General features: G+C 39.8%; 1 protein-coding gene across 1 annotated transcript in view; it reads right to left on the bottom strand.

Annotated features, from left to right (window-relative positions):
* Positions 1-16,415: 16,415 nt before the first annotated feature.
* The window catches only part of LOC114322903 (uncharacterized), a 29,635-nt gene continuing 18,467 nt past the window's right edge, over positions 16,416-27,583 (bottom strand). The window contains exon 3 of the mRNA XM_028270370.2: positions 16,416-17,690. Within this exon, the coding sequence (XP_028126171.2) occupies positions 16,800-17,690 (891 nt within the window). The 3' untranslated portion in view covers positions 16,416-16,799. The remainder of the gene's footprint in view (positions 17,691-27,583) is intronic.

Below are 27,583 nucleotides of genomic sequence, written 5' to 3'. Positions count from 1 at the left end.
GACTACAGGCAGCAAAAGGAAAGTGGGTAGACGAGTTGCCCAACGTACTTTGGGCATATCGGACTACGCTGAGAAGATCAACAGGAGAATCCCCCTTTGCCATGGCTTATGGCACAGAAGCAGTCATCCCATTAGAGATCGGCATCCCAGGGATCAGAACCCAGGGAGTAGAGAATGGCACTAATGACGTACTCTTAGCCTGAGATCTGGATTTGTTGGAAGAACGAAGAGAGAAAGCTGCAATTCAGCTTGCAGTATACCAGCAACAGCTTGCCAGAGCTTACAACAAGAAGGTCAATCCAAGAGATTTTCAAGTCGGCGACCTAGTCCTGAGAAAAGTCGTCGGGAACAAGAAGGATCCCAGGGAAGGCAAGCTTGGCCCAAACTGGGAAGGACCCTACAGAATTACTTCAGTATTAGGCAATGGAGCTTATCGGCTTGAGGACAATGAGGGCAAAGCATTGCCCAGACCTTGGAATACTTGTAATTTGAAATTTTTCTATCATTAGATATACATCATTTTTTGGCCGATATCATCAATAAAGTCTTTTCAGAATTCTTTCAACACATATGATTGATAAAGTTATACATTGATGTTTATTGAAGACATAATTAATGTGAACCCAAGTCAAACTCAGGTTCACATTGGGGGCAAAGAAAAAGTCGAGATTACTCCTTAATTCACTTGTTGAAATTTGTAGCAATTTACAAGTTGGAATTAAGCTGATTCCTTATCTTCACTTGTTGAAATTTGTAGCAATTTACAAGTTGAAGTTAAGCCGAGATTATTCCTTAATTCACTTGTTGAAATTTGTAGCAATTTACAAGTTGGAATTAAGCTGATTCCTTATCTTCACTTGTTGAAATTTGTAGCAATTTACAAGTTGAAGTTAAGCTGAGATTATTCCTTAATTCACTTGTTGAAATTTGTAGCAATTTACAAGTTGGAATTAAGCTGATTCCTTATCTTCACTTGTTGAAATTTGTAGCAATTTACAAGTTGAAGTTAAGCCGAGATTATTCCTTAATTCACTTGTTGAAATTTGTAGCAATTTACAAGTTGAAGTTAAGCCGAGGTTATTACTTAAGTTCTCATAGCAATATATGGGTTGCTTAAACCTAAGGAAGATGCTTAACACTTGTTGAAATTTGTAGCAATTTACAAGTTTATGTTAAGCCGACATATGATCACCCGCTGAGGTATACAGAAATTTACAGGTTGAAGTAAAGGCTAAGTATATTGTTTACTACTTGTTGAAATTTGTAGCAATTTACAAGTAGGTTAGACCGAGATCACTGTTTACTACTTGTTGAAACTTGAGAAGAAGCTTGCAAAGATTACATTAAGTAGTATATGTTTTATACTTGTTAAAATTTACGAAAAGTTTGCAGGTCAGTATCTTGCCGAAGTAAAAGTTTTGTAGTTATACCCGAGGTATGTAACCCCGAGAAGATTACACAAAGGAAGCAAAATGAAAAAGCATGCAAAAATTTCTAAGTATAGAACTATACAGAAGCAATCAACAGAACATCACAAGATTAAAAACATCCATAGAAAGAACAGTTGCAGTTACATATTGAAAAAAGCTACGTCGGCCATAGGAAGGGGTCTTGCATTGTCCAGAAGTTAAAAGAGAGTACAAAATGCAAAGTGCAGAAAAAGAAGGAAAAAGTACAAAAAGACATTTTAAATCAAGACTCTTCAGTATTAGCAGCTGCAGGGACTGGGACCTCGGACGATTCTGGTGGAACCTCCTCGGCAACCTTTTCTGCTTCTATCTCAGCATCAATCTCAGCCAGCGTATTGTCCAGATTTCTTTCAACCAAAAGAAGGTCGGATGATAGTTGCCCGATGGCAATTTCCTTGGGTGCCTCCCCAACCTCATCACTCTCCTCATCCAAGGTTAAATCCATCACTTGCTCAGCAAGAGGAGGGGACTTAGTTTCAGCAGCATCCTTGGGTCTTCTCACCAAGGCCTCATCATCATTCTTCTCGTCATCCTCATCCTTGGCATCAGCCTCAAGCTCTGACTCGTCTTCAACCTGACTTGGAGGAGGAAATGGTAAAGGAATGGCATCGGCATTACGAAAGGGCGAGTCAGCAGGGAGATCAAGTTTTTTTATCAGGGACATCCAACCTAGGGAAAATCCCTTGTTACATGCCTGCCTGACTTGAAGTTTATAATCCTCTGCGACGTCGGCCATACCCTGGGCATAGGCCTTTTCATCAGCCTCTTTAACTTCGGCCTCCTTGGTGGCCAAAGCCTGCTGGAGCTCTTTCTCAGCTTGGGCCTTTTTTACTTCGGCCTCTTTCTTCTCAGCTTCGGCTACTTTTCGGATAGCCTCAGCAGACTCCGTTTTCTCTTCGGCCATCTGTTGGGCCTTAGTAGCAGCCTCGGCCTGATCCTCCAGTTTTTTCATCTTTGATTCAAGAGATTTAATCTCCCTCTTCAGGGACGACGCCTCCTTCTTCATATCAACCAATCTTTGCCGATTTTCAAAAGACTGCATTGAAAATGAATGAGCGTACTGGATGGCCTGAAAGAAAGCAGAAATATTAGAGAATCCTCTAAAAGTAAAACCGAAGGAAAAGTTACGAGTTCGAAACAGGAATACTTACTTGAACGGAGTGCTGGAGCATTAGCGCATAGTTCTCATATTCGCTAAGCCCAGCATTTCGCTCCAGATCCTTTGGAAGAAGAAGAGCGGTGCTAAGGGCAACACCAACATTAATATCATCGGCACTTTCACTTGACATGATAGGCCTATCCTCCAAAGTTATTTGTGGGGCCCAGGGGATGTCGGATTTCTTGGACCCAGAAGTGGTAGCTGAAGCAGACCTTGGACTCTTTGACTGTGTGGACCCCAAGGGTTGGGTCTCAGCAGATCTTTTTGTGGAAGCAGAGGCTGTGTTTTTACTCTCAGCCAATTGAGAGATAGGCAAAGCATCCTCAGCCTCGGCATCAGTAGCCTTGGCTTTGGGCTGAGCCTTTTTAATTCTCTTCGGCTTTGGTCGGGGCATTGCATCTGTTGGTACAGCATCGGCGTCGGTTGGAAGGTCGGCAAGAAGATCTTGAACGACAGGCCTTGGACGAACCATTTCGGCAGTCTTTACAAGTCTTCGTCGACGTTTACGTTCTGGAATTGGTATTAAGTAGGGGACCGAAGTGGATGGAAGATCGGCTGGGTCAGAGGTGGATCCTTGATCTGTTCGGGATGAAGACGCGGTTACAGTTGTGGCAGTAGGTGGAGAAAGACTCTTTTTCTTCCTTTTTGGGACGTCGGGTAAAGTAGATTTGTATGTCGGAATGAAGTTCAGCAACAGGGGAGCCTTGCGCTTATGGATTGGAAGACCAAGAAGCCTCTTCAAGTCTTTTCCAGGGAAAAAGGATTGACGGAAGTTTTTTGGTGGTTGATGAAGATCTGCAGGACAAACAAACAGACTTTAGAAACAGACAAAATTTTAAAAACTTAAATAAAAACAAATAAGTGTTGGCACTGGGCTCTTACCCTTGCCCTCTTTAACTGATCGAGGAAGAGGGTAGAGATGGACATCTTCGTCTGGGCCAAATTCCCAATTTCCCGAAGCGATAACAAAGTCATCCCCAGCCCCCTTGTTGGAGTCTGGGAGGTCGGCTACAATTTTGAACTCGGTGGACCTCGGCTTAAGGTAATAAACAAAGCCCCTTTCCTTCAGGTTGAGGGGGCATATTGTATAACAGTACTGAAGGTCGGCCAGGGTGATTCTAAGGTTCTCCTGCCTAGCTAAAGCTATAATACCGTTAATCACCCTATAGGAGTTGATGGTAAGTTGCATGGGGTTCAGCTTGTAGAAATAAAGAACTTCACGAAACAGGGGATTAAGTGGAAGCCGAAGTCCACATTCAGTGAAAGCTACTATAGGAAAGGGCATTGTATGATCTGTGGGCATAATGGAATCGTCATCCCCAGCTAGTCTGAGGTGAACATCGGATGGGATGGAAAACTCCTGCCGAAAGTATTCGAGTTTTGTTGGGGTATTTACCCTGTGCCTCCACATACCCATTACGTCGGCCTAAACAAAGAGGAATGTGTTTCAGGAGATGGACGTTTTAGAAGGATTGCAAAAACCTCGACAAAGGTCTAGGAAAGGACTGATAAGGCTTGTTTCAATTTTCCCTAAAAACTTGAAGGTTCTACACACAAATCCCAAGCCTAAGAACTATAAAGATCAAAATCGAAGGCACAGATCTGGGACAGATACGAAAAACAGAAAACGATGACGCTTCAGAATCAAAGAACAGAGGTATGGTTCTTAGGAACGAAAGAAATACATAAATGAAAAAATCAAGAACAGTGGCAAGAAAAGTGGTGAAATAGTGCAAGTGTTCAAGATGTAGCCACGATTCAAGATACAGACAAATCCAAGGCTTTGAACAAAAGCAATAATGGCAATAGGCAGACGAAAGCACATAAAGAGAACTAAGAGAGAAGGGAACAGAATCTTACCAGAACAAATGAAGTCGGGGCAATATTCGCCGAGACCAGATATCGGTTGTGACAGCAAAGAAAGCTTCGCAAGAATGGAAGACTAAAGACAGTTTTTAGAAGAGAGATTGAAGCAATGGCAGATTCGAAGAAAAAAGAGCTTTCGGAGAGAGAAAGAGCAAGAAATCAGAATGAAAAAGTGAAGAAAGAAAGAGGCAAAGAAAAGTTTTGTCAAAAACTTGAAACGGCGGCAAAAATAGGGCATTTATTATGCCTGGAGCACCGTATACGTCAGACGGCACAGACGGATGAAAGAACAGCCTTAAGGCGCGTCGCAGGAACGGACCAATAAAAATAAAGCATTTGAAGGGAACGGTTAGAAGTGCATGACAGCTCATGCGCGTGGGAGAGTACGTTCGAAACCTTGTTCTCTGAAGAGAACACATCGGCTGGAAGTGCATTATCTCGGCTAAACAGTTTTTGAGCCATTACTCAGAAAAGAAATGTCGAAATATCGGTATAGGTTCCATCACCTCAGAATGCCGAGGTAATAGAACCTAGGGGCAGTTGTGGGGATATATTTCCTGAATACCAACACGTGGCATGGTGACGCCGACGTGTCAGCCGAGGTGACACGTGTCGTGGTAGTTAAGCCGAGATGATCTCGGAGTTGCCGGGGTTATCTCCGAAGATATCGGAATCCGAGATAAGCGGATAAGGGACAAGAGTCCTAAGACGAAGAGGGGACTTAACCAAGATAAGGATAAAGCTCTTAGGGAGTTTATCTTTATCTCTTAAAAAGTCCAAAGTAAAACACTAAATTGGAGTTCATAGAAGTCATACTTCTAGTAGGACTTGGATTGAATATATTATAAAAGAGAGGCACCCCCGTGGGTCTAAGGTATGCAATTTATGTTTTGAGTATTGAGTTTAGCACTTGATTATCTTTGAGAGATATACTGACTTGATCGTCGGAGTGCCCCCGGGTGGAAGAACCACCGCCGGAGCCTTTTCTTTCTGTTACAGGTTACTGAAGTCATCTATTCTGCCTGTGCTCTCCAGTTGATCACTAAGCAGGCAGTGTGGTCAGATTTTCACCCACACAGTAAAATAAAAAATTTGTGAAATAATTTTTTAAAAAATTAATAAATATAAAAAATATAAAAAAATATACTGAATTCTCGTATTTTTTTATATTTTTGATAATTAATGAATTTGTAAAAGATGTTTTTCACAATTTTTTTACTTTTTAGATATATTTATGTTAAGTATGTCTAAAAATAAAAAATTTCTTAAAATATTACAAAAATTTGGTAAAAACAAAAAAATACGAAAAATAAGAAAGTAGAATTTTTTGAAAAGTATTTTTGGAAAAGAGGAACCAAGCAAAGTGATGTTACTAGAAAGTTATTGTGAAATGAAGATCAGCTTGGCTTTTTTTGGCTCAAATCTATTTAAAAAAAAATAAAAGAAAAAAGATAAGATAAAAATGTTAAAATAGTTAATAAGACAAAATGTCACATCAAACTCATAATCATTTCACTTTTTTTCTCACAAATATCACATCCAACTAAAAAAAATTCAACAATCTTTTTAAATATAAAAATTTTAACTTATTAAAATAGTCAAAAATTAAAATAGCTAACTTTTCAAACGAGACTTTACTAATAACATATTGTCTATTTCATTTATTCACTTACAATAATTACAATTTCATGAATGACGAAGTGAGGATAATACGGACTCCAATGTGTTTGTGGTGCTGGCAAGACGCGAGTGTTCGTCGCACAAAAAAGTACGATGGTCGAACATTTTATTGTTGTCTTAAAGGCTAAACCATGTTGATAGCTTCATATAGTCGGATGAGTACTTGGTGGGTCACCACTGGAATTTGTACTTTTGTCAATTAAAAATTTAATTGGTAGAAATTTATTTTTAGTCTGTAAAAGTTATCCACGATTAATTTTTTTGGTCGCCACTTTGGTTACCAATTGAGGGTCGCAAAAAGTAATTAGCGACTAAATACTTTTTTGGTTGGGAAAAAGTTCTATTTGCCGACTAATTTTTTGGTCGCTGAATATGTAATTACTGTAACTAATCCATTTAGTAGCTAAAAGATTTTAGTCGCAAAAAGTCATATTTTTCCGACCAAACATGTTAGTCGCCAATTATCACATTCGAAGACCAAACATGTTAGTCGACAATTGTCACATTAAACGACCAACAAGTTTGGTCGGCAATTGGGACATTCAACAACAAAACAGTTTGGTCGGCAATTGTTAGACTCCACAACCAAAAAGTTTGATCGACAATTGTCAGATTCCACGATCAAAAAGTTTGGTCGCCAATTGTCACATTCCACGACTAACAAGTTTGGTCGCCAATTGTCACATTCGGCGACCAAAACGTTTGGTCCCCAATTGTTACATTTCACGACCAAAAAGTTTGGTCACCAAGTGTCACATTCCACGACCAAACATGTTAGTCACCAAAAAAAAATTTTGCGCACCTAAAACTTTAGTCGGCAATTAACTGATTAGCGACAAAATCAGGGATGGACCGAGGGGGGGCTGGAAGGGGCGACCGCCGCCCCAAAGTTTTGAAAAAACCCCCTAGATATAGTAATAAAATTACAAATATTTAAAAATTATATGTTCCCCACCCCAAAGTTTTTGAAAAAATTTAAGAACCCATCACCCCTTAAATTTTGTACTTTAAAATTTAAAAATTTATTTATTTTTTTGATAAATATGAAAAATAATAATAATAATAATTTATTTATTTTAAATTTAGTAATGTTAAAATAATTGAGAATTTATTTGTTAATATGTTAAAATCTTTTTTGTTTGATTAGGGCGCAAATGTTTTAGTTGTTTGCTTATAACTAAATTAAAAAAAAAAATTAAAAAAAGTGATTTCTCAAGAAGATACAAGTCTTAGTCATATGTAGGTAGCAATAGCCTACTTAGAGCAGTCATCATATATTCAAAACAAAGAAGCTTCTCTTCTCTCTTTTATTTCACAACTAGTGAACCCAAATCAATAGAACCAGTGACCCAAAACACAATATCTCTCTCATGCGTCGTGAGTCTTCCAGTGTTCAAGATTGTGATTCCTTCGGCAGTACTTCGGTACACACACACACACACTCTCTCTCTCTCTCTCAGAGTTAGGGTTTATTATTTGGGGAAAAAAGATTGGACTATGAACTTGGTCATGCTAGTAATGGAACCATTTGTGTAATTCTCAGTCAACAATTTATACTTTTCTATTACATTTCTATTGACCTGTTGCTTGTTATGTTAATTTTTTTTTTATTGTTTTCCCATTTGAGAGGGTAATTTTTGGTGAAAATTGGGTCGAGCTATGAGATGGACTTTATGGCCCAAAGTACGAAGGACTGGGTAAAAAGGGCCGAGAAGTTACTCCGGCCCAAGAGAGATAAAGTTACTCCGGCCAAAAGAGATGAAGTTACTTCGGCTCAGGAATTGTAAAGCTACTTCGGTCTGGAAGCAACTTGAAGTTATACCGGTCTTGGAGTTATACCGGTCGCGAATCGTTGGTTCGGTCTAAACCATACCATGAGTTCTACATGGAAAGCCGAGATAGGAAAGAGTAAACGGAAGAACCGAACTAAGGATAGTTCGGCCTACTCTGTGGCTCAGCATAGCCAGGTTTATCTCGGTCGTATGGGAGTTCGGCCATGGTGAAAACCATCCCACTTGGTTTAAGCAGTGGGGGGGGTGTTAAAGGATAAGCATTATCCTATAGGAGTATGAATCCTAGGAGGACTCTGCATGGAGGAATAAAAGTCCTATTGGGATTGTGCCACTTGAAACCTATAAAAGCTCACAAACATCACCTTGGAGGAGGTAACACAACACACAATTTTGCTTTCTGAATACATTAAGCTTTGTCTATTTGTCAAGTTTGCTGACTTAGGCATCAGAGAGGTTTCCGGCACACACCCGCCGGCTAGCCCACGTTTGTGTTTTCAGGTAACAAAGCGACGTCGTACGGAGGAGCGTGGACTTAGTCAACAGGATTATACGAGGAGGATTATTTCTTTCCCGTACACCATTGAAAATGACATGTCCTTTGTTAGATTAGATTATCTTGTTAGTGTGCTTCTTACCTAGTGAGTAACAAAAACTATTTAATAATTTTTAGGTTCTTAAATCAAATTGAGTTGAATGTTAGGTGAATTATGGTGAACAAAAAAATTGATTCTTTCTTTAAGAAAAGAGGCTCTCAAGATATAGAAGTTAATACAACTACAAAACCTTCCATTGATAATGTTGAAGCTTCAATTCCTGAACAACGTCTTTGTAAAGTGCCTAAAATAGAATCCAAAGAAGTTGATACATCTCCTTTGGTAAGGGATCCAGGATTACAACCACAATTTTGGGATTATTTGATATCTCAACGTGATGAGATTCGACGAGCTTACATCAAATTTAGACCATACCAACCTGACAACCAACCTTTTGAAGAGAAGAATGAGCGTCATTTTCTAGCTTCTTGGTACAAGTTATTTCTAGATTGGCTAAAATATTCTCCAACCAAACATTGTGCCTTTTGTCTTCCTTGCTATCTTTTTACAAAACCGAATGGACGCACTACTTCTAGTGCTTTCATTTTTGATGGATTTTCTTCATGGAAGAAAGTCAAAAGTGGGAAGAATTGTGCTTTCTTAACTTATATGGGAAAGGGTCCTAATTCATTGCACAGAATTGCTGTTAAATCTTGTCATGATTTAACAAATCAATCGCAACACATTGAGAAGATATATAGTTGAGAAACAAATCTCAACAAGTGACAAAAAACCGTTTGCGGTTGAAGACTACGATAGATGTTGTCAAATGGCTTACATTTCAAGCTTGTGCATTTAGAGGTAATGATGAAAGTCATGATTCTAATAATCGAGGGAATGATATTAAATTGATAAAGCTCTTGACATCTTATAATGAGGATGTGGCCGATGTTGTAATTATATACGATGAATGGAAACATCTAATTATATATTTTTGTGATATTTTGTAGAAATTGATATTGTATATCACATGCTCATTACAAATTTTTTGATTGCATATACACTCGCCCCCCGACATTAGGATCCTGTGTCCATCCCTGGACAAAATCCTTTGGTTTCCAGAATTAATGATTTTAACGACTAAATATTTAGTCGCCAAATGTACCCTCTCACCTACCTTATTTAGTTGGCAAAAATATTACTTATATTTCCCAACTAATCACTTGGTCGCCAAAACAGGAAAAACAAAACCAAAATTTGGTCACCAACATCCAACAAAATAAATCTATAATTCATAATAATTCATCCAATCCATTCAATATAATATGTAATTTGTAAGCATCATTCAAATCAACTGAATCATGAACATTCGACAAAATACATAAATCATCCAATCTTAAACCTGTTTAATGAAAGTCAGTAACTATTATAAGTTTTCATCGACAAGTAATTCCAAACTACATATTCCTCCAATTAAAAATCCACTCTTAATTTAAGAATGTCATCCAAGTCACATCCATGTAGCATAAAAATTTAAAACATAACAAGTACTTGTTATTATGTTTTAAATTTTTATCCATGCACATCTATCAAAAAAATATAACTAGTAGTAGTAGTCCACCCAAATATTTTCCATATACATCCATCCAAAAATATAACTACTATTCTACCCAAATATTTTCCACCAAAACATCTATTCAAAAAATATTTAATTCTTCAAAAAATGTATCAAGTGCCAGCTAGTCCTGTACAATTCAACTTCATGCACGAGTTCATCCATCTATACCAAATAAAAAGAGAAATAATGTTAGCTACTTTTTTATGAAAAATTTGCACATCAAATTATTGTAAAATTGGACAAAAAATGAAAAATTTCCGATTTCAATAAAGGTAACATGAACAAATTATTGAACTTTCAGTACCAGTTTATAAATAAAACAACAACATTCATATGTATATATCCAGCTAACATTACAATTATATCAATATGATCATTTCCAATGTTGTTGGTCGTCTACTTTTAATACCAACCGCATTGGCCTCATCCATGGAGTTTTTCATCTGTGGTCTTTACTTAAATAAGGCTTCTTTTTATTGTTCTTTAAAGAAATGTATGTTTTTGTTACTATTTGAAGAACTATGTTGAAAAGGTAATGTTTTGTTGCTGGCTCGAGCTATTTTGAACTTAGAAGTCACAGTATTGTTTAAAGAGTCGTTGTAAGTTATGGCAACCGTTTCTAGGGTGAAGTGTAAACTTCTATCAATTGTAAGTCCATGTAATTGAAAGGATTTTCCGAAAACATTTTGTTGGAGTCTCAAGGTAATTGTAAATATATATATAGAGAGAGAGTTTGATATGAGAAATGTAGAGTTTGGTTAGTATATATATATAGATGGGTAATTTGATCATTTTGTAGCAGTTTGATTATTTTACAGGAGTTTATTCTTGTGGATAAAGTATTTTTAAGTATGCACCCTTACGTAAACAAAATTTAAAATTGAATTTATTGTCCGAGTGTCATTTTTAAAAACATTTTAATTATTTTTTTTAATTTTTAGATTAGAGACTTATGTTTAGGTCCTAATAGATATTGTTCAGCAGGTCCTGTAATAATTAATGACATTTTACAACAAACATTATTAAAAAAGTAACCAATTGTTAATGTTTAATGACAATTTGAAAATTGTCACAAAAAATCATTAATTTGAAGTTTTAATGATAGTTCAAAAAAATTGTCACCAAAAAAAAAAATGTCACTAATTTTCAGTTTTCAACAACAATTTGAAAAATTAATCATAGCAAAATGTCATTAATTACAAATTTTAACGACAATTTATAACAATCGTGACCACAAAAAAAAATTAAATATTCACTAATTGTCAATTTTTAACAACATATACAAAAAATCGTCACAAAAAATTATTTTAGCGACGCTTTTATTATGACTAGCTTTCAATATGACTTAATATGAATTACGGTACTACGACATGCATCAATTAGTATATTAACTAATGTACCAATACTAGTTATGACATTATTATTGACTCCACTCATTAATCACATTACAAATTCTAAAAACCTCTTAAATTATGACACATCATCAATTGATACACTAGTTAGTACCCCAATTGGCACATATAACATTATTCTATGAATTAAGTTTAATTATTAGGACCTATTGATAGTTTAACTTTTTTAGATCCACTTAATCTTGATATATTTAAAAAGTGTAAAATTTAAACAATTTTTTAAAATTCATTGAATATAACAAATACGAAAATATATTGAATTTTTATTTTTTATAATATTTTTTGTATTTTAAAAAATTCAAAAATATTATATTTTTAAATATATCTAGATTAGGTGTAATTAAAAAGTAAAAAAAAATTCATAAATTATTTTAAAAAATCAGTAAAAATAAAAATAAAAAATAAAAAACTCAATAACCAAACAATTTTTTATTTAAAAAAAAACCCGCAATATTATTTTCCCCGATTAAAATGATACCAGGAATATAAGAGATAGGACATTTTGCTAGTCTGTAGTGTGTTTCTGCTATGCATCTGCTAGTCTGTCTGAGGCAGTTTACAGCTGCTAGTGTTTGCTATTCTGCATCTGAGTAGCAGAAGCATCTGTTTGTTGGTGAAGCTCTGGTCTAGCATTGTTGAATAAGCTGGTGCAAGCCCCCTGCCTATCTACATGCTTCAGCTACTGCTCAAGTTTGTATGGTGGCTGTTGTAAAGATTAGGAGAATCTAGGTGAAGTTTGGTATCACAAGTTTAGGCTCTAGTCAGAAGGTGGTGTTTAGCTAGCACTTTCAGTAGGTTGTGTTTAGGTAGCAGTTTCTTGTGTTTTCTTGTGGTTTTAGTTTTGGTTTTGTTTGCTCTGTATGTTTGGTTTCTCACCAACTTAGAGCTTGGAGTTGGTGCTGGTAGATGATTTGGTGTGCATTGAGGTGCCAACCTAGTTGGGATCTTCGTGTTTCACTGTGATGCCTTTTGCACCCTCCTCTTTATTGATGTTTGTTCCCATACTTTGTATGTTTTTTCATCAATAAAGCTTTCTTTGCTGATCAAAAAAAAGAGACAGGGCATTGGAATCATTGGAAAATCGAGTTACAATTCATCAATTAGTGATAATCGTCTCTGAAAAGCGAATTGAAACATTGGGTTGGCCTTGCGGAAGCTAAGCTCACACGAAAAAATAAAAATTTAAAAAAATATATGAAAAAGAGTTTGTGACACTCACGATAAGATGATCAATACATTATGGTTGTGTTTAGTTTAATAAATTTGGAAATAAATAAAAATAAAAAAAGAAAAGAAAATATAGGTAAAATTTGAATAAGATATAATTACATTTTACCTATGATTCACATAGCAATTTAATTTTTTTTTTTTCTTTTCAAATTCCTCTCAAAATCTTTAAACCGAATAAAACCTAATAGATAACTTGGGGTTTTTCAATTTCGCCACTACCTTCACGGCTGCCACCAGGCAAACCATTAGGGCTCGTAGAGCCCTCAACTACTGCCGATTTTAGCTTGGAATTAGCGACATCAGCTTCAAAAACTTCCTGGTCCTCGTTGGTGGTTTTTTTTTTAAAAAAAAATTTAAAAAATCCCTCATATTAAGATTTTATAACATAAAGGATATGAAATATTTTCATAGTAGTTGGGGTCTCTTAACTTTTTACAGAGAAATTTTGAAGAAGAGAAATTTCAATTTAAATAAATTTCAAAATACAAAAAAAAATATCTAAAAAAAAAAACCCACAATATAAGAGAATATTCACTAAAAACACAAAAAATAGAAAAACCAAAAAAACTCAATTTTAAAGAAACTAAATTTAAAAAACTAAAACCAAACACACTGTTTTATTTTCTCTGATTAAAATGATACCAAGAATATAAGAGACAGGGCATTGGAATCAAGCTACAATTTAATTAGCAATAATCTCTGGGGAAAAAAAAAAGTATGAAAAACACTTAGGATAGGATAATCAATACATTATGGCCGTGTTTAATTTATAAATTTGGGGATAAATTAAAAAAAAGAAATAAAAAGAAAGAAAATATAGATGAAATTTGAATAAGATATGATTACGTTTTACTTATGATTCATATACTTTTCTTTTTCTTTTTTCTTTCCAAATTTCTCTCAAAATCTTTTTACCAAATAAAACTTAATAAATTACCTGTGGTTTTCCAATTTCGCCACCACCTCCACAGTTGCCACCAGGCAAACCATTGGGGCTTATAGAGCCCTCAACTACTGTCCATTTCAGCTCGGAATTAGCCATATCAACTTCAGAAACTTCTTGGTCATCGATAGTGGTTTTTTTGTTTTTTGAGAAATTTTTTTTAAGGTTTCTAATATTAAAACTTTATAGCATAAAAGATAATGAAATATTTTCATAATAGTTGGGGCCCCTCAAATTTTTACAGAGAAATTTTGAAGAAGAGAAACTTCTCTAGGTTGAAATTTCTTTGGTTTGCGAAATTTCTCTGTGTTTTCAAATTTTCCCTATATTTTCAAATTATTTGGTTTGAAATTTCTCTGATTTGTTCACAAATTTTTCTGTATTTTGACTAATTTTGTTTGATTTACTCACAAATTTTCTCTGTATTTTGACCATTTTTTTCTACAATTTTTACAGGAAAACACCATGCTAAGTTCAACAAATAACTTAAAATATAAAATCTAATTACAGTTTAAAAAATAGCAACCACTACACATGCCAAAAAATCAAAAATAAAATTTAAAGTTAGAAATTCAGTATAACCCTTCCAATTCACTAAATACAAAATCATCAATTGTTCTCAGAAAATGCCACTAATATCAATTCAAGCCATTAAAGTCATGAGAAAACGCAGCTGCAATGGAGCTATGGAAGTTTCTAGAATAAACTCAAAAAAAGACAAAGAATTGAATACCTAAAAGAACATGGTGAAAGCAGAGACGAGCTGCTCTGTCTCTTCTGGAATTAGGGTTTCTTCGACAACTGATCTAACTATGTTTCTTCTTATTTGGAACTTGTTATTGTTCAGTACAATTGCGAAACTAGGGTTACGATTGACAGAGCTACCATGGCTTTGAAGATGAAGAGACCCAAGTGGCAAGCTTAAAGAAAAAGAAGAAGAGATTTGAGATTTTGATAAGCAAATCAAATTCAGAGAGGAAAATCATGAGATTGAAGAAGCCATTGTTGTTTGGTTCAATTTTGTTATTGTTATCAATTCAGAGAGAGAGTCATGGTGGTGGAGGAAGCGTTGGTGTGGGAAGCGGACGAAGAGGCTACGACAGGGGAGAGAAAGAGAGAGATGAGAGAATGAGAGAGATGGTATGATACATGAGTGTGGGTGAGAGACCTTAGACTACAAAAATAAATATTGTGGACATCTCTCATTACTAAAAGTTGGAGAGAGATGTTAAACTATTTTTTTTTTTTTTTTTTTTTTTGCAAATGAATGTAGTTGCGCATGAGTGGATTTTTGTTTCCTTCTTATCAACTTTTTCACTTGATCCTTAGGGTTATGTTCTTTTTGGACTACTGGGTTTCTCTTCAATCCTTAATCGAACTAGATAGGTATTATTCGGTCTATTGGGTCCACTTTTAGGTCTAATAATCCGAACCGTTCATATTTTAGGATTTATCAAGTACGTTATCTTTGCAAAAAAATCAAGTTGATCAGATAATGACAACCACGTGTTCAGATTAATTTTGTATAAACATTTATTTTCTCACTGTTTATAAACCGTTTATTTTTTTTCATACAAAATTGATCTAAACATTTGGTTTCTGCTATTCGATCAACTTGATTTTTTGCAAAGACGATATACTTGACGAATCTTAAAATATAAACGATTTGAATTATCGAAATGGAATTCTAAAATAGACCCAATGGGCCGAACAATACCTCTTTAATCCGATTAAGGGATGAAGAGAAGCCCAGTCTTTTTTTGGCAAATGATTTGCCTTTTGTTTGTGTTAACTTTAGTTGGATATAATCCGGTTGGCATTGGCACTTTCTCATTAATCCTTTTGTGTTATTTTTCAATTTTGAGTTAATAATAATTTTTTGATAAAAAAAAGTTAATAATTATTTTATTATTGTCGTTTTTTTATGAATTCAAAAAAATATGGGGTAAATTATATTGATATTCCCTAAATTTTATCTCTTGCGTTATTTTAATCCATTCAATTTCAATTAGTTCTATTGTAATTTTTTATTTTATATTTTGTTCTAATTTAGTTTTATTGATAATGTCAATTAGGGTTTTTTTAAAAGAAAATGGTTACTAAGTTGGTTAAAATTAACTCACTGAATTGAATAAATATAATTTTGTTTATAAAAACTTAACACATGTCGTTTGTGTATGCATTTTCTATATATAAAAAAAGCGGTAAATTACAAACATACCTCCTGAAATTTGTTTAAAATATAGATTATCCCCTATAATTTGGAAAATTACAAATACTCCTTTGATAGAATTGTTAATTTAACATAATTAATTGAAAAAATAAAATTTCTAACTGCTTTCATGTACAGTAATAAAATTACCTTAATTATTAATTAAAATAAATTTATGATATTATTAAAAATTGTTAATTAATTTGATGATTTATTATTAAAATGAGCCATTTGTTATGAATTTCGAAACTTTAAGGGGACGAGATGTAATTTTCAAAATCACGAAGGATAATTTGTATTTTAAACAAAGTTCAAGGGGTGTGTTTGTAATTTATCCCCAAAAATATTATTAATTATAATTAATTAGACCAAAATTGAAACAAAATCATAATTCATGATAAAAACAAATTAATTAAAAATATAAAAATTAAAATGACAAAAGAATCAAAATATACGAACTAAACAGTGTAATTTGCCCAAAAATAGAAGCAACTGAAAGCTTTGTTTTTTTTAAGAACAGAACTTAAAGCTTTATTGAAGTAAAGCAAGAGAGTACAAAGAGAAACATCAATAAGAAAAAGCCAAAGCCATACGAAATGCAGCAGAGTAGAGAGAGCTAAACTAGACAAAAGGCTTATACTCCCTCTCACACAGAAAGCTGCAAAACGTTGGTTCAAATTAAAACCAAAACATATAAGAAAATGAAGCTGAGAGAGGCCATCGAAAGGCAAAACAAACATACCAAACCTACCAAAAGTATCTTGTTCTTTAGGCTAAATAATAAAGATACACCAAGCAAGTTCACAAGAGAGATTGCAATTCGAAACCGGCAATTACAGGGCTGACATGCACCACCACATAAAATGCATTATGTTTGGCTGTGGCTAATCTGATTTTTGGGGTCGACCCTTTAAACAAAGCTTTAGCATCTCAACGCGTTCCCCAAGAAGGTCTGAGCCTAACATATAATCCCGAATCCCTAATACCCCGATGGTGATAGGATAAATCACCAGTATACCAAAATAAATACCAAATATATATGATGCAATCAGAAAATAGTTAGTATTGGAATGCGATGGTGATATGACAAAAAATGAGAACCCATAGCTCATAATCAGAAAGGATAGGGAGCCGTACCACAGGATATTATAACGATTCAGTGGGAGGACAGCGACAATTGTTACGATTGAGAAAAAAAAGCGTACTGTGTTGAGGAAATAAAATAGGGTGAAGAATTGTCCATATGTAAAATCTTTTTTAAAAGCATGGTATAGCACTTGGTTGGCAGGATTGTAGGTTGTGTTGGTGGCACTGGGGGTGAATATGGTGGCATTAAAAAGACTGATATTAGTAGGAAGGCCGGCAGTAGAGATGATGGTGGCATATATAAGAGTACCATTGGTGTCGGTAGTTAGCTGATTATTGTTGTCGCCACCTCCAAGTCCTCTTACTCCGCCTGGGGGGCTAAGTATAGCATGGTAGGTACTCGTTGAGAAAAAGTTTGGTTTTGAGAAAATTTCTAGAACAATACTACCTTTAATTATTTTTTCGATCCTTCTCCCCGGCGACTTCAAAAAACCAGCACGACTATAATGGGTAGGAGAGGATGAACTTTGAAAAGCTCCAGCACCGCGTAAAATAGCCTCAATTTCTGTTGTGGCCCCACTAGGTCGTTCACGTTTTAGTTTTGCAGCAATGCCAAGGGCCGTTAAGCCTTCTTCCAAATTCTTTTTATTCATGTTCATGTATGATTCTAAAACTAATAACTTCACAATCTGCATAAGACAGGCGTGCATAAATCAATAATTTTATTATTATTGGAAAAAAAAATTATTTTTGTTACATATCTCAGTGAAAAAAATTATAGACACTGTGTTATTACAAAAAGAGCACAGGCAGTGGACTGGACCATCCAGTCCAGTTGGTTTGTGTGGTCTACTACATATAAGGGGCTGGCTTCTCTCAAGTCTGATCACGGATTGGAGGGTATTATTGGGTCTGTGGGGGCTCATCAAAAATCTCGTTTTGATAATATGAACCGTTCAATGTGTAGAAATTGTCGAATACTATATTGTGGGAGCCGAATAATTTTGGATCAACAGGAGCGGACCAATTCGGTCCAGAACATAATTTATATTCGGCATTAACCCTATCCAATTTTGGGGCCGAATAAAAGAGTCGGCATTCCTGCCAATGAAACAAGGGCCGTGTAGAAGTACATGGCAAAGACTAGAAGTGGACCAGGCCTAGGGCCCCAAGAGAATACTATAAATACAAGATCTTCAGTCCTAAAGAGGTATGTGAGAATTACTATGCTTAGCTTAGAATACAAGCCTCCTCGAGTGTAGATACTAACTTGTCTGTCAGAGTGCTAATTCCGGCACTCCTGACCGGAGTGTTTATTCTTTTTCAGGTGACCAGAAGAGGATCATGAGCATTCCCCAGGATCCCAAAGAGTATTTCCAAACCATTTACCTACAATTGGCGCCATCTGTGGGAATACTCAAGCACATCCATGGCGAGCGTAACGGAAGATCCTTCGACAGTCACTGTTGACCCTATACCTCACGATGAAACTATTCTAACAAACTTGCTTGGACCAGAAACTATCGCCGCACGACGTGCCTTGAATTTCGCCTCACCCTCAACTTCGGAGCACGAGACAATGCAGGTGATCATGGAACAAGAAAAGCAAAATAAACAGAGGCTGGAGAACATGATCACTGAGAACGAACGTCTTCGTGAAGATTTGGCCTTGGAAATGGCGAAGTCCAAACAAGCTGCGCGCCTAAATCCGGAACGATCTCCGAAGGCAGGTGGTCGACAACCTCGAGCACGACAAGACACTGATAGCGACTCCGACTCATTATCTCCGGAGTCCAGGAAGAAGGAACGACATGAAACCACCAGTTCTTCCGAAGAAAGTCCATGTACAATGCAGAAGCGAAGAAGGAAAAGTTCAGACGAAGACCAACACGACCCCATCGTACGACGGATCGCAAAGGTTCCGCTACCAAAGAAATTTAAAGCACCGTCGTTCACCCTGTACGACGGCAAATCAGACCCCACCGACCACATCCACCACTACAAGCAGGCCATGACATTGCATGCAGACGACGAGGCCCTCATGTGCTGAATATTTCCCAGCAGTTTGGGACCGTTGGTGGTCCGGTGGTATTATAAATTGGAGTCGGCTTCAATCAAAACCTTCCACCAACTACAGAAATCCTTCAGGGCCAGATTCATTACCAACGAAGTCCAGCCAAAGCAAGCCGACTCCCTCTGGGCAATGCAAATCCTGCCAAGAGAAACGCTAAGAGCTTATTTGGCGCGATATTGGGAATGCTTTAACCTTTTCGATGACGCTTGCAACGACTCCGTAGCCATCACTGCCTTCAAAATGGGACTACACCCAAATAGTGCCCTCCGCAGTTCCTTGACTAGAAGACCCCCTAAAACAGTCTGGGGGTTGATGAAGAAAGTAGAGGAATACTGCAAAGTGGAAGACGACGCCTTGCGGGTTAAAGCCGGACATGTGGTCAACAAAACGGCCCCTCCCGAAATCGCTCAACCAATAAGTTCCGCATCACCTCAAAGCCCTGAATCACGACAGCGGGCTAAATGAGACAAGAGACGGGATTCTCGCTGATCCAACGATCGATGCCCACACCAAGCCAATGAGCAACTGTAGGTCGATAGCAGGCGCACAAAGCGCGCCGACAAGAAACATACCGAGCTGTCAAAGCCAATCAACTCAATTATGCCCAAGATCCAACATCTTCCATTCTTCAAATGGTCGTCCAAGATGGCGGGACCTCCTAACACGAGAAGGCGAGACAAACGTTGTGAATATCACAAAGATCACGGTCATGATACGAACAGCTGCTATGCCTTGAAAGACCACCTTAAGGAATTGGTACAAGATGGTCGGCTCCAGCAACACGTCAAAAAAAGTACAATCAAAACTGTCGCCCTTCGGCAGGAGTCACCCCCCCTCGGCGTGATACATATGATATACAATCTTCCAACGCCACATACCGTGCATGCAATCCATTCATCCCCCCAGGAGCAACGCGCACAAACGAAATAGCCCCACCAAACGCCGAGCATTATCTTCAGCGATTCCGATCTTATTGGCATAACACTCCCTCATATTGATCCATTGGTTATTGAACTACACGTGAACCAGTTTACCGTTGAACGCGTCCTCATTGACCAGGGGAGCACTTCGGAGGTCATGTATTACGAGACCTTCATCAAACTCGGCTTCAACGAATCAGACCTGTCTTCGGCTCTTCATCCGTTGTTCGGCTTCAACACGAATCCGGAGTATCCGTTGGGAAAAATCACGTTACCCGTTCGGGAGGGCTCCCAAACGGTGGAAGTGGAATTCCTAGTCCTCAAGCTCCCTTCGCCGTATAACCTCATTATGGGACGGACTTGGTTTCATACTATTCAGGCCGTACCAAGCACCTATCATCAGCTGCTACGCTTCCCGACCGAACACGGCATTGAGCAAATCCGGGGTTCCCGACAATCCGCACAAGCATGCTATCTCCTTTCTGGAAAGACACCAACGGAGACGCAGGTCAACTCCATTGAAGCGTCAAATCAAGAGTCTCAATGAAGTCGGACGGCTTCGTGATAAGAAGCCACGAAATTTGTAGGCGATACCGGTAGCAGCTTCTCAAGACGTCTGATCAACGCATCCAGCTGCGCCGCTGCACGCCGATGAAGTTTCCCCTGAAGGTATTTTTGGACGATAGAAGGCTGGTTGATGGAGAATTAGGCACAAGTTCTATCATAAAACCTGACTTATGGGAATGATATTGGTTCTGAGCGGCTCACCATGTACACTTTCCACTTCTGTAATGCAAAGACGCCTGTTTACTGACTCTGTAATCTAGTTCAAAAGCCTCCGGATTCGGAGCGCCCTTTGTGGATATCACGATTGGCCAAATTAATTCTCCGGATTCGGAGCCCCATCGGCGCATGACGTCCTTGGGCCGATAAAGCCTCCGGATTCGAAGCGCCCTTCGTGAATATCACGATTGGCCAAATTAAGTCTCCGGATTCGGAGCCCCATCGGCGCATGACGTCTTTGGGCCGAAAAAGCCTCCGGATTAGGAACGCCCTTCATGGATGTCACGATTGGCCGAATTAAGTCTCTGGATTCGGAGCCCCATCGGCGCATGACGTCCTTGGACCGATAAAGCCTCCGGATTCGGAGCGCCCTTCGTGGATATCACGATTGGCCAAATTAAGTCTCTGGATTCGAAGCTCCATTGGTGCATGGCGTTCTTGGACCGATAAGCCTCCGGATTCGGAGCGCCCTTCGTGGATATCACGATTGGCCAAATTAAGTCTCCGAATTTGGAGCCCCATCGGCGCATGACGTCTTTAGGCCAAAAAAGCCTCCAGATTCGGACCGCCCCTTCGTGGATGTCACGATTGGCCAAATCAAATCTCCGGATTCGAAACCCCATCGGCGCATGGCTTCCTTGGGCCGATAAAGCCTCCGAATTCGGAACGCCCTTCGTGGATATCACGATCGGCCAAATTAAGTCTCCGGATTCGGAGCCCCATCGGCGCGTGACGTCTTTGGGCCGAAAAAGCCTCCAGATTCGGAGCGCCCTTCATGGATGTCACAATTGGACAAATCAAGTCTCCGGATTCGGAGCCCCATTGGCGCATGACGTCCTTGGGCCGATAAAGCCTCCGGATTCGGAGCCCCATCGGCGCATGACGTCTTTGGGCCGATAAAGCCTCCCGATTCGGAGCGCCCTTCTAAAATGAAAACATTTACACATCTAAGCAGAGATATGTAGCCTGAAACCAGTACAATCGCATGAACAAGACAAAACGTGCCAGCATTCAAAGTAAGATGCTCAAATTAAACATACAAAAGTTCAGAACGAGATAAACTTTTGGAATAAAACATTTTATTCAATTAAACGGTAATTACAAAAAACGCCATCCGCATTCGAAGCATTACAACATCTATTCTCATACGACATCACGCTGTACAAGCGGCAGTGCCAAGTCAATGCCCGCTGATCAGAGGGCCCCCTCAACTTGAAAATGCTTTGATCTGACCGCGCTCGAGTCCACGATTCACCCCAATGAGATAATCGCCCTTGAGGCGGAAACCTTTGGCACCATAGACAATGTCAAGGCCAAGATCCAAGACAAGAAAGGAATTCACCACGAAAACAGTAATACTCAACGGCCGCGGAGCTACGTCGGTCCCATTTCTTGGCCGCAGTTGCGGACAACTTCGCCATCGATGTTTCTCCGTTCGAGGTGATTTGCTTTGGCGACTTAAAGGATGATGTTTCTTGAGCACCCTGCCTTCCGTGCGAGTGTTTTCCCCGCTGCGATTCGTCGCAATATCAGACTCAGCCAGAGTCCGACCTTCTTCCCTACTGAAGAAAAGCTTCATTCGACGATCACACTTACGTAACCCCACGCAACAAAATCATTCTAAAACGAGTCTGTGCACAGAAAACGAAGTCACTGGAGCGACAAATCCGAGGCATTTTGTTTCTAAAATCTTTGCAGTGGCCTCGAGGCAACACTGAACTCCAAACGACGAACGCCGAGCGACATTTGCCGCAGCCACTCCATGCACTAATTTCTGCCTTGTTAAAACGGCCTAAATTATATAAATGGCAATTATGGGCGAATGCCTTGAAATCCATGTACTGGCTGGGGCAAGGGCAGATTTATTAATCTAACCGGCCGAGCATCTTGGCCCCATGCCGATCGATACGTGCCACAGCCACTTCATGCACTAATTTCTGCCTTATTAAAATGGCCTAATTATATAAACATAAATTATAGATGGGCCGATTGTCTTCGGAGTCGGAGCCCCATCGGCGCATGACGTTTTTGGGCCGAAAAAGCCTCCGGATTCGGAGCCCCATCAACGCATGACGCCTTCAGGCCGAAATGGCCTCCGCAGAAAATACGCGTATGCCGAATAAAATTTTCAACGAAGCAAAGTTTGAATAAAATGAGTACTAATATAAATAACAAATACGCTACAGATTGAGAACTAAGCATTTTATTAAATTCGACGAATAAATACATAATTTCACTTTCAGTCTACGTAAGCATTACAAGGATTTCTTGGGTTCGGCGGCTTCTTCGTCATCGCTCTTCTCAATTTCGAATGCAGAGAAGGGAAAATCATTCTGTTGACACAACGGAAACGCTGAATCTAACCCTCCCGATTAGAGACTCACAGCTTTCCGAAGCGCCTTGATCCAACCGTGCCTAAATCCACGATTTTCACATCGACAAACTTTTTTGGTGAGTTTCTCCTTGGTCTTCTGAATTCTGATCTTTCGGCCGTCATGGAAGCCTTTTTCATAGGTCGTACCCCTTGCAGTCTTGATCGCGAACATGCTAGTCGTATTACGATCGGCGATCGCATCGCTAATCAGCCTCTGAGTAACCCTCTCTTCAACAACCGGATTGGGGTGGCTGGTTGATTGGGGCTCGCTAGACTTGATTTTCCTTAGCTCACGCTCGACCTTCTCAGCGCGAGCTTCTAACTTCCAAATGCGTTCATCTCTCTGTTCTATGTCACGGCGAGCGGCGCGAAGACGCATGCCGATCTCATAAGCCGTGTACAGTCCCCTCACCGCCCCGTGAACACCCTCACGAAACACTTCGAAATCCTGTCGACCTACCATCCACTACTGAACTTCGGGCGGGAAAATCTATCGAGCAAACTCGACTGCCACATTCGGATCTCGAATGATCGAGTCCGCCTCTGTCATTGGTCTATTACCCACGAAGACTGCAAAACTTAATGGGCGAGGAGTCACGTTAGGTTGCCTGCCGGAACCAAGTTGAGGAGACTTAAGCTGTGGCTGTTTGTCCCTCCTAGGCGACCTACTCCGACAACGAGGAGATTGGCGCCTCTCCCGATCCCTCGAAGTCCTACTTTCCGTGCGTGAAGGTTCACCGCTTCGACTCATAGCTCCTCTCAGCTCAGCTAGAGTCTTCGCTTCACCCCTGTTGTTAAAGAAAAGTTTATTTGACATTTGCGCTTATTCAATCTTCCTCAAGCAGCTGGACTGAGATGCTGAATGAGCACATAAATAGGACCCTCGTTCACGAAGTATACGCCCATTTATTCCCTACGGGGGCAGCACCTCCAAGGCAATTCCCTCAATGTTGAAGTGCCAACTACCCGACGCCGAACGAATCATATGCCCCAATCGTATCTATTTGGCGTTCTACGATCGCGAACCCACTGGGGCAAGGGCAGATTCATCAATCTACTCGGCTTAAGTGCCCCAGCCGTTTCCCATATCGATGCCTCAACACAAGGTTCTTATGGACGTGTTATTCGGCGTTCTACGATCGCGAACCCGCTGGGGCAAGGGCAGATTCATCGATCTAGTTGGCTTAAGTGCCCCAGCCGTTCCCTGAATCGATGCCTCAACACAAGGTTCTTATGGACATGTTATTCGGCGTTCTACGATCGCGAACCCGCTGGGGCAAAGGCAGATTCATTGTTTTAATCAGATCACTAAGCTCAGTCGGTTTGTAAGTCTGCCGTCTCACATAGTCTTGGAATTTTGTCCTAACCACTGATTCTCCTAATTGTCTACTCATACAACAAACAATACGAGAAATATCTTGGAAGCATATGAAATTTTTATTCATAAATTGGGCCCTATAAGCAGACATTTTACATATGAAAATCCCACACTGATGAAAATCTACTAAACAAAAACAGACATTGAAATAAAAATAAAAAAATAAAAAAAAAAAAATCTAACAAAACTAGAATGTCTCCCAAATCAAGTCTCAGGGTCAGACTCAAGCGGCTCTTCGTCCACTTACTCGTAGGGAATTGGCGTGGCCAATGTAACTCCAGCGGCAGCAAAGGCTGTGAGCTAGCCGTGTTTGAACCCCCGATTCTCGAATTTGGGGACTTCTTCTACATAGTCCTTAAAGGCAGAGCTCCTCCCAGCCTCAAACGCCGCCGAGGACTCAGAGTCGGCTTTCTCTTTAGCCAGCTTCAACTCTCCAAACTCAGCCTCTAGCTTGGCAAGAGCCTCCTTGGCTAACTTGAACGACTCCTCGCTCGCATTTGCCCTCTCCTCGGCGTCAGCCCTGAGTTGATCAGCAATTTTAGCCCTTTCTTTCTCAGCCTCGGCTCGCGCGCTTTCCATCACGGCTCTCATTGCCTCGAACTCCGCCCTGCTCCTTTGACCCTCGACTTCAGATTGTAAACGGCCAATCCTTTCAACAGCATCATGCTGGCGGCGGCCCAATTCTGTGATCCTTCCAACCATCTGCAAAACAAAGGATCGTCATATACCAACAAACATCAAATGCAAACCAAACCAAAGATTCAGTCATGTACCAGAAAAGCCGACTGGGCAGCTAATGCTATTGTCGCCAAATCCGGCTCGGCACGAAACGTCGCCTCGTCAGCCGGCAAGGAGACCGAGGCAGCCAAGCTTAGTGCCACAGCTGTATTTTTAAGAGCCGACGCTTCAGAGGAGATCGACATATATTTTTATCTTTGGCTCAATAACAAAAGGAGCAACCACAGCCGACTCCTCCAAGCGTGGTCGTTTTTCCAAGGAGCCCCCTTCGAAGCCGTCCTCACCCTCAGCACCTCGTTTTTCGCCCCGATTCTCTGAAATCGGCCGAATTTTCGTACTCGGGCACTCGACCTCCTTTTCCGTCTCGGCCACGACAACGTCATCCGTTTCTTGTACGACAATGGGAGCAATAGATTCAGTCAGGACAAGTCCGGAACGGATGGCTACGGCCTTTTGTCAGGCGGCCATGCGTTCGGCGTTCCTTTTTCGTGCCATCTGCGAAAGATTATCCCCGGCCATATCCTCAGAGAAGTCGCCAGGAAGATCTCCCAAGTTCGTAAAGATATCTTCGGCGTCCCCTCGGCCTGATATAGGCGGAGGATCAGGAGAGTTCAACCTGGCTTCCTCAAAGGCCGAATTGATGGCTTCGTCAACTTCTGCGGCCAACTCCTTCGGGTCCTCGGCGATAGGTTCGGCAACTTGTCCTTCCACGTGCTCAGAATCAGACGATTCGAGGCCAATCTGCCTCAAGTTTTTGAAGCTGGAGATGATGAGGGCCGTCAGTTAGTTACGTTTCGCGCGATGGGAATATTATCTATCGCCGAGAACGTCGTGTAGGTTGGCTCGTACCCTAGGAGAATGTGGGCTGCCCTCCCTTGTTTTTGAAGGTCTGGATGGCCGACGAACTGTAGCGCGGTTTTAATTTCTGCGAGCACAACTTCATCGTCAGAAGTCAACACTCTCTTCAAGTCGCTGCCTACGTAGACAAAACAATTAGGTGAGCTAAAGTGCCGAATACATGCATATGTAAGTAATAGAAACAGTGATTCGGTCGGCCACCTGGTTCGCCTTTTTGCCTCGGTACAGGATCTAAGCGATCTTCCCCTTCGCCGAATTCCCAATTACCGCGGACAACGACCATCACGTCATCGACATGCTTGCCAGAGCTAGCAAGCATGGTCACTAAGTGGTGGTCAATGTCCTTGGCTCTAAGGAAGTAGCGTCCCAGACGGCCAGTAGACTTGGCTAGGACATAACAGTGCCGAATGGAGGGAATACCTAAATTAACTTTAAGACACCGATTTATCTCTACAATGCCCATTATGATGCGGAAGAAGCTCACATTGGGCTGGGAAGAAATAAGACCCCAGTACCGAAGAACGGCCCTCAAAAGTGGGTGAAGAGGAAAACGGACGCCGCCCTCAGCAATTGATAGGAGAGGAAAGACGATTGTGTTCTCGTCTTCCCTCACCATATCAGTAGTGCTATCTGCTACAAGTGACAGATGAACGTCGTTAGGGATGAAGAAGTGGCGTCGAAAGTCGAAGATTCGATCCGCAGAAAGGAGCTCCTTCAAATGTTTCGCCATTCTTGCCGACTCAAGGATTACGGAAAACTAAAAGCAGATAAGGAGGGGGGATCAAAAAATGTAGGAGAAGAAAACTTACAGGAGGCGAAGGAAAGATCGAGAAACAAGGGTTTGCAGAAGCCGCGAAATGCAGGAGTCCCACTGGAAGACGAGCCAGATATCTTCGAGTATTCAGAGCATACATTCGAAGAGACAAATTCGAATCGCATTAAATGGAGGCAGCGTACGAAGGGGCGGGAAAGCGTTATAATGACCAAGAAGCATGTACGCGTTCTGACATGCATCGGGAAGAGGAATAACCGCCGGATTTCTAACCTCCAGACTAGAAGCCAAACACGCCGACTAACTGGTGCTAGTGGGGTGTTTGGGGGGCAATTGTGGGAGCCGAATAATTTTGGATCAACAGGAGCGGACCAATTTGGTCTAGAACATAACTTCTATTCGACATTGACCCTACCCAATTTTAGGACCGAATAAAAGAGCCGACATTCCTGCCAGTGAAACAAAGGCCGTGTAGAAGTACATGGCAAAGACTAGGAATGGACCAAGCCCCAGGGCCCCAACAAAATACTATAAATACAAGATCTTCAGTCCTAAAGAGGTATGTGAGAATTACTACGCTTAGCTTAGAATACAAGCCTCCTCGAGTGTAGATACTAACTTGCCCATCGGAGTGCTAATTCCGGCACCCCCGACCGGAGTGTTTATTCTTTTTCAGGTGACTAGA

This window comes from Camellia sinensis, chromosome 13, assembly GCF_055761805.1.
Source record: "Camellia sinensis isolate YWXY chromosome 13, ASM5576180v1, whole genome shotgun sequence".
Classification (NCBI taxonomy): Eukaryota; Viridiplantae; Streptophyta; class Magnoliopsida; order Ericales; family Theaceae; genus Camellia; species Camellia sinensis.
The sequence above is the reverse complement of the archived record's forward strand: the minus strand, read 5'-3'. Positions and strand labels throughout refer to the sequence as shown.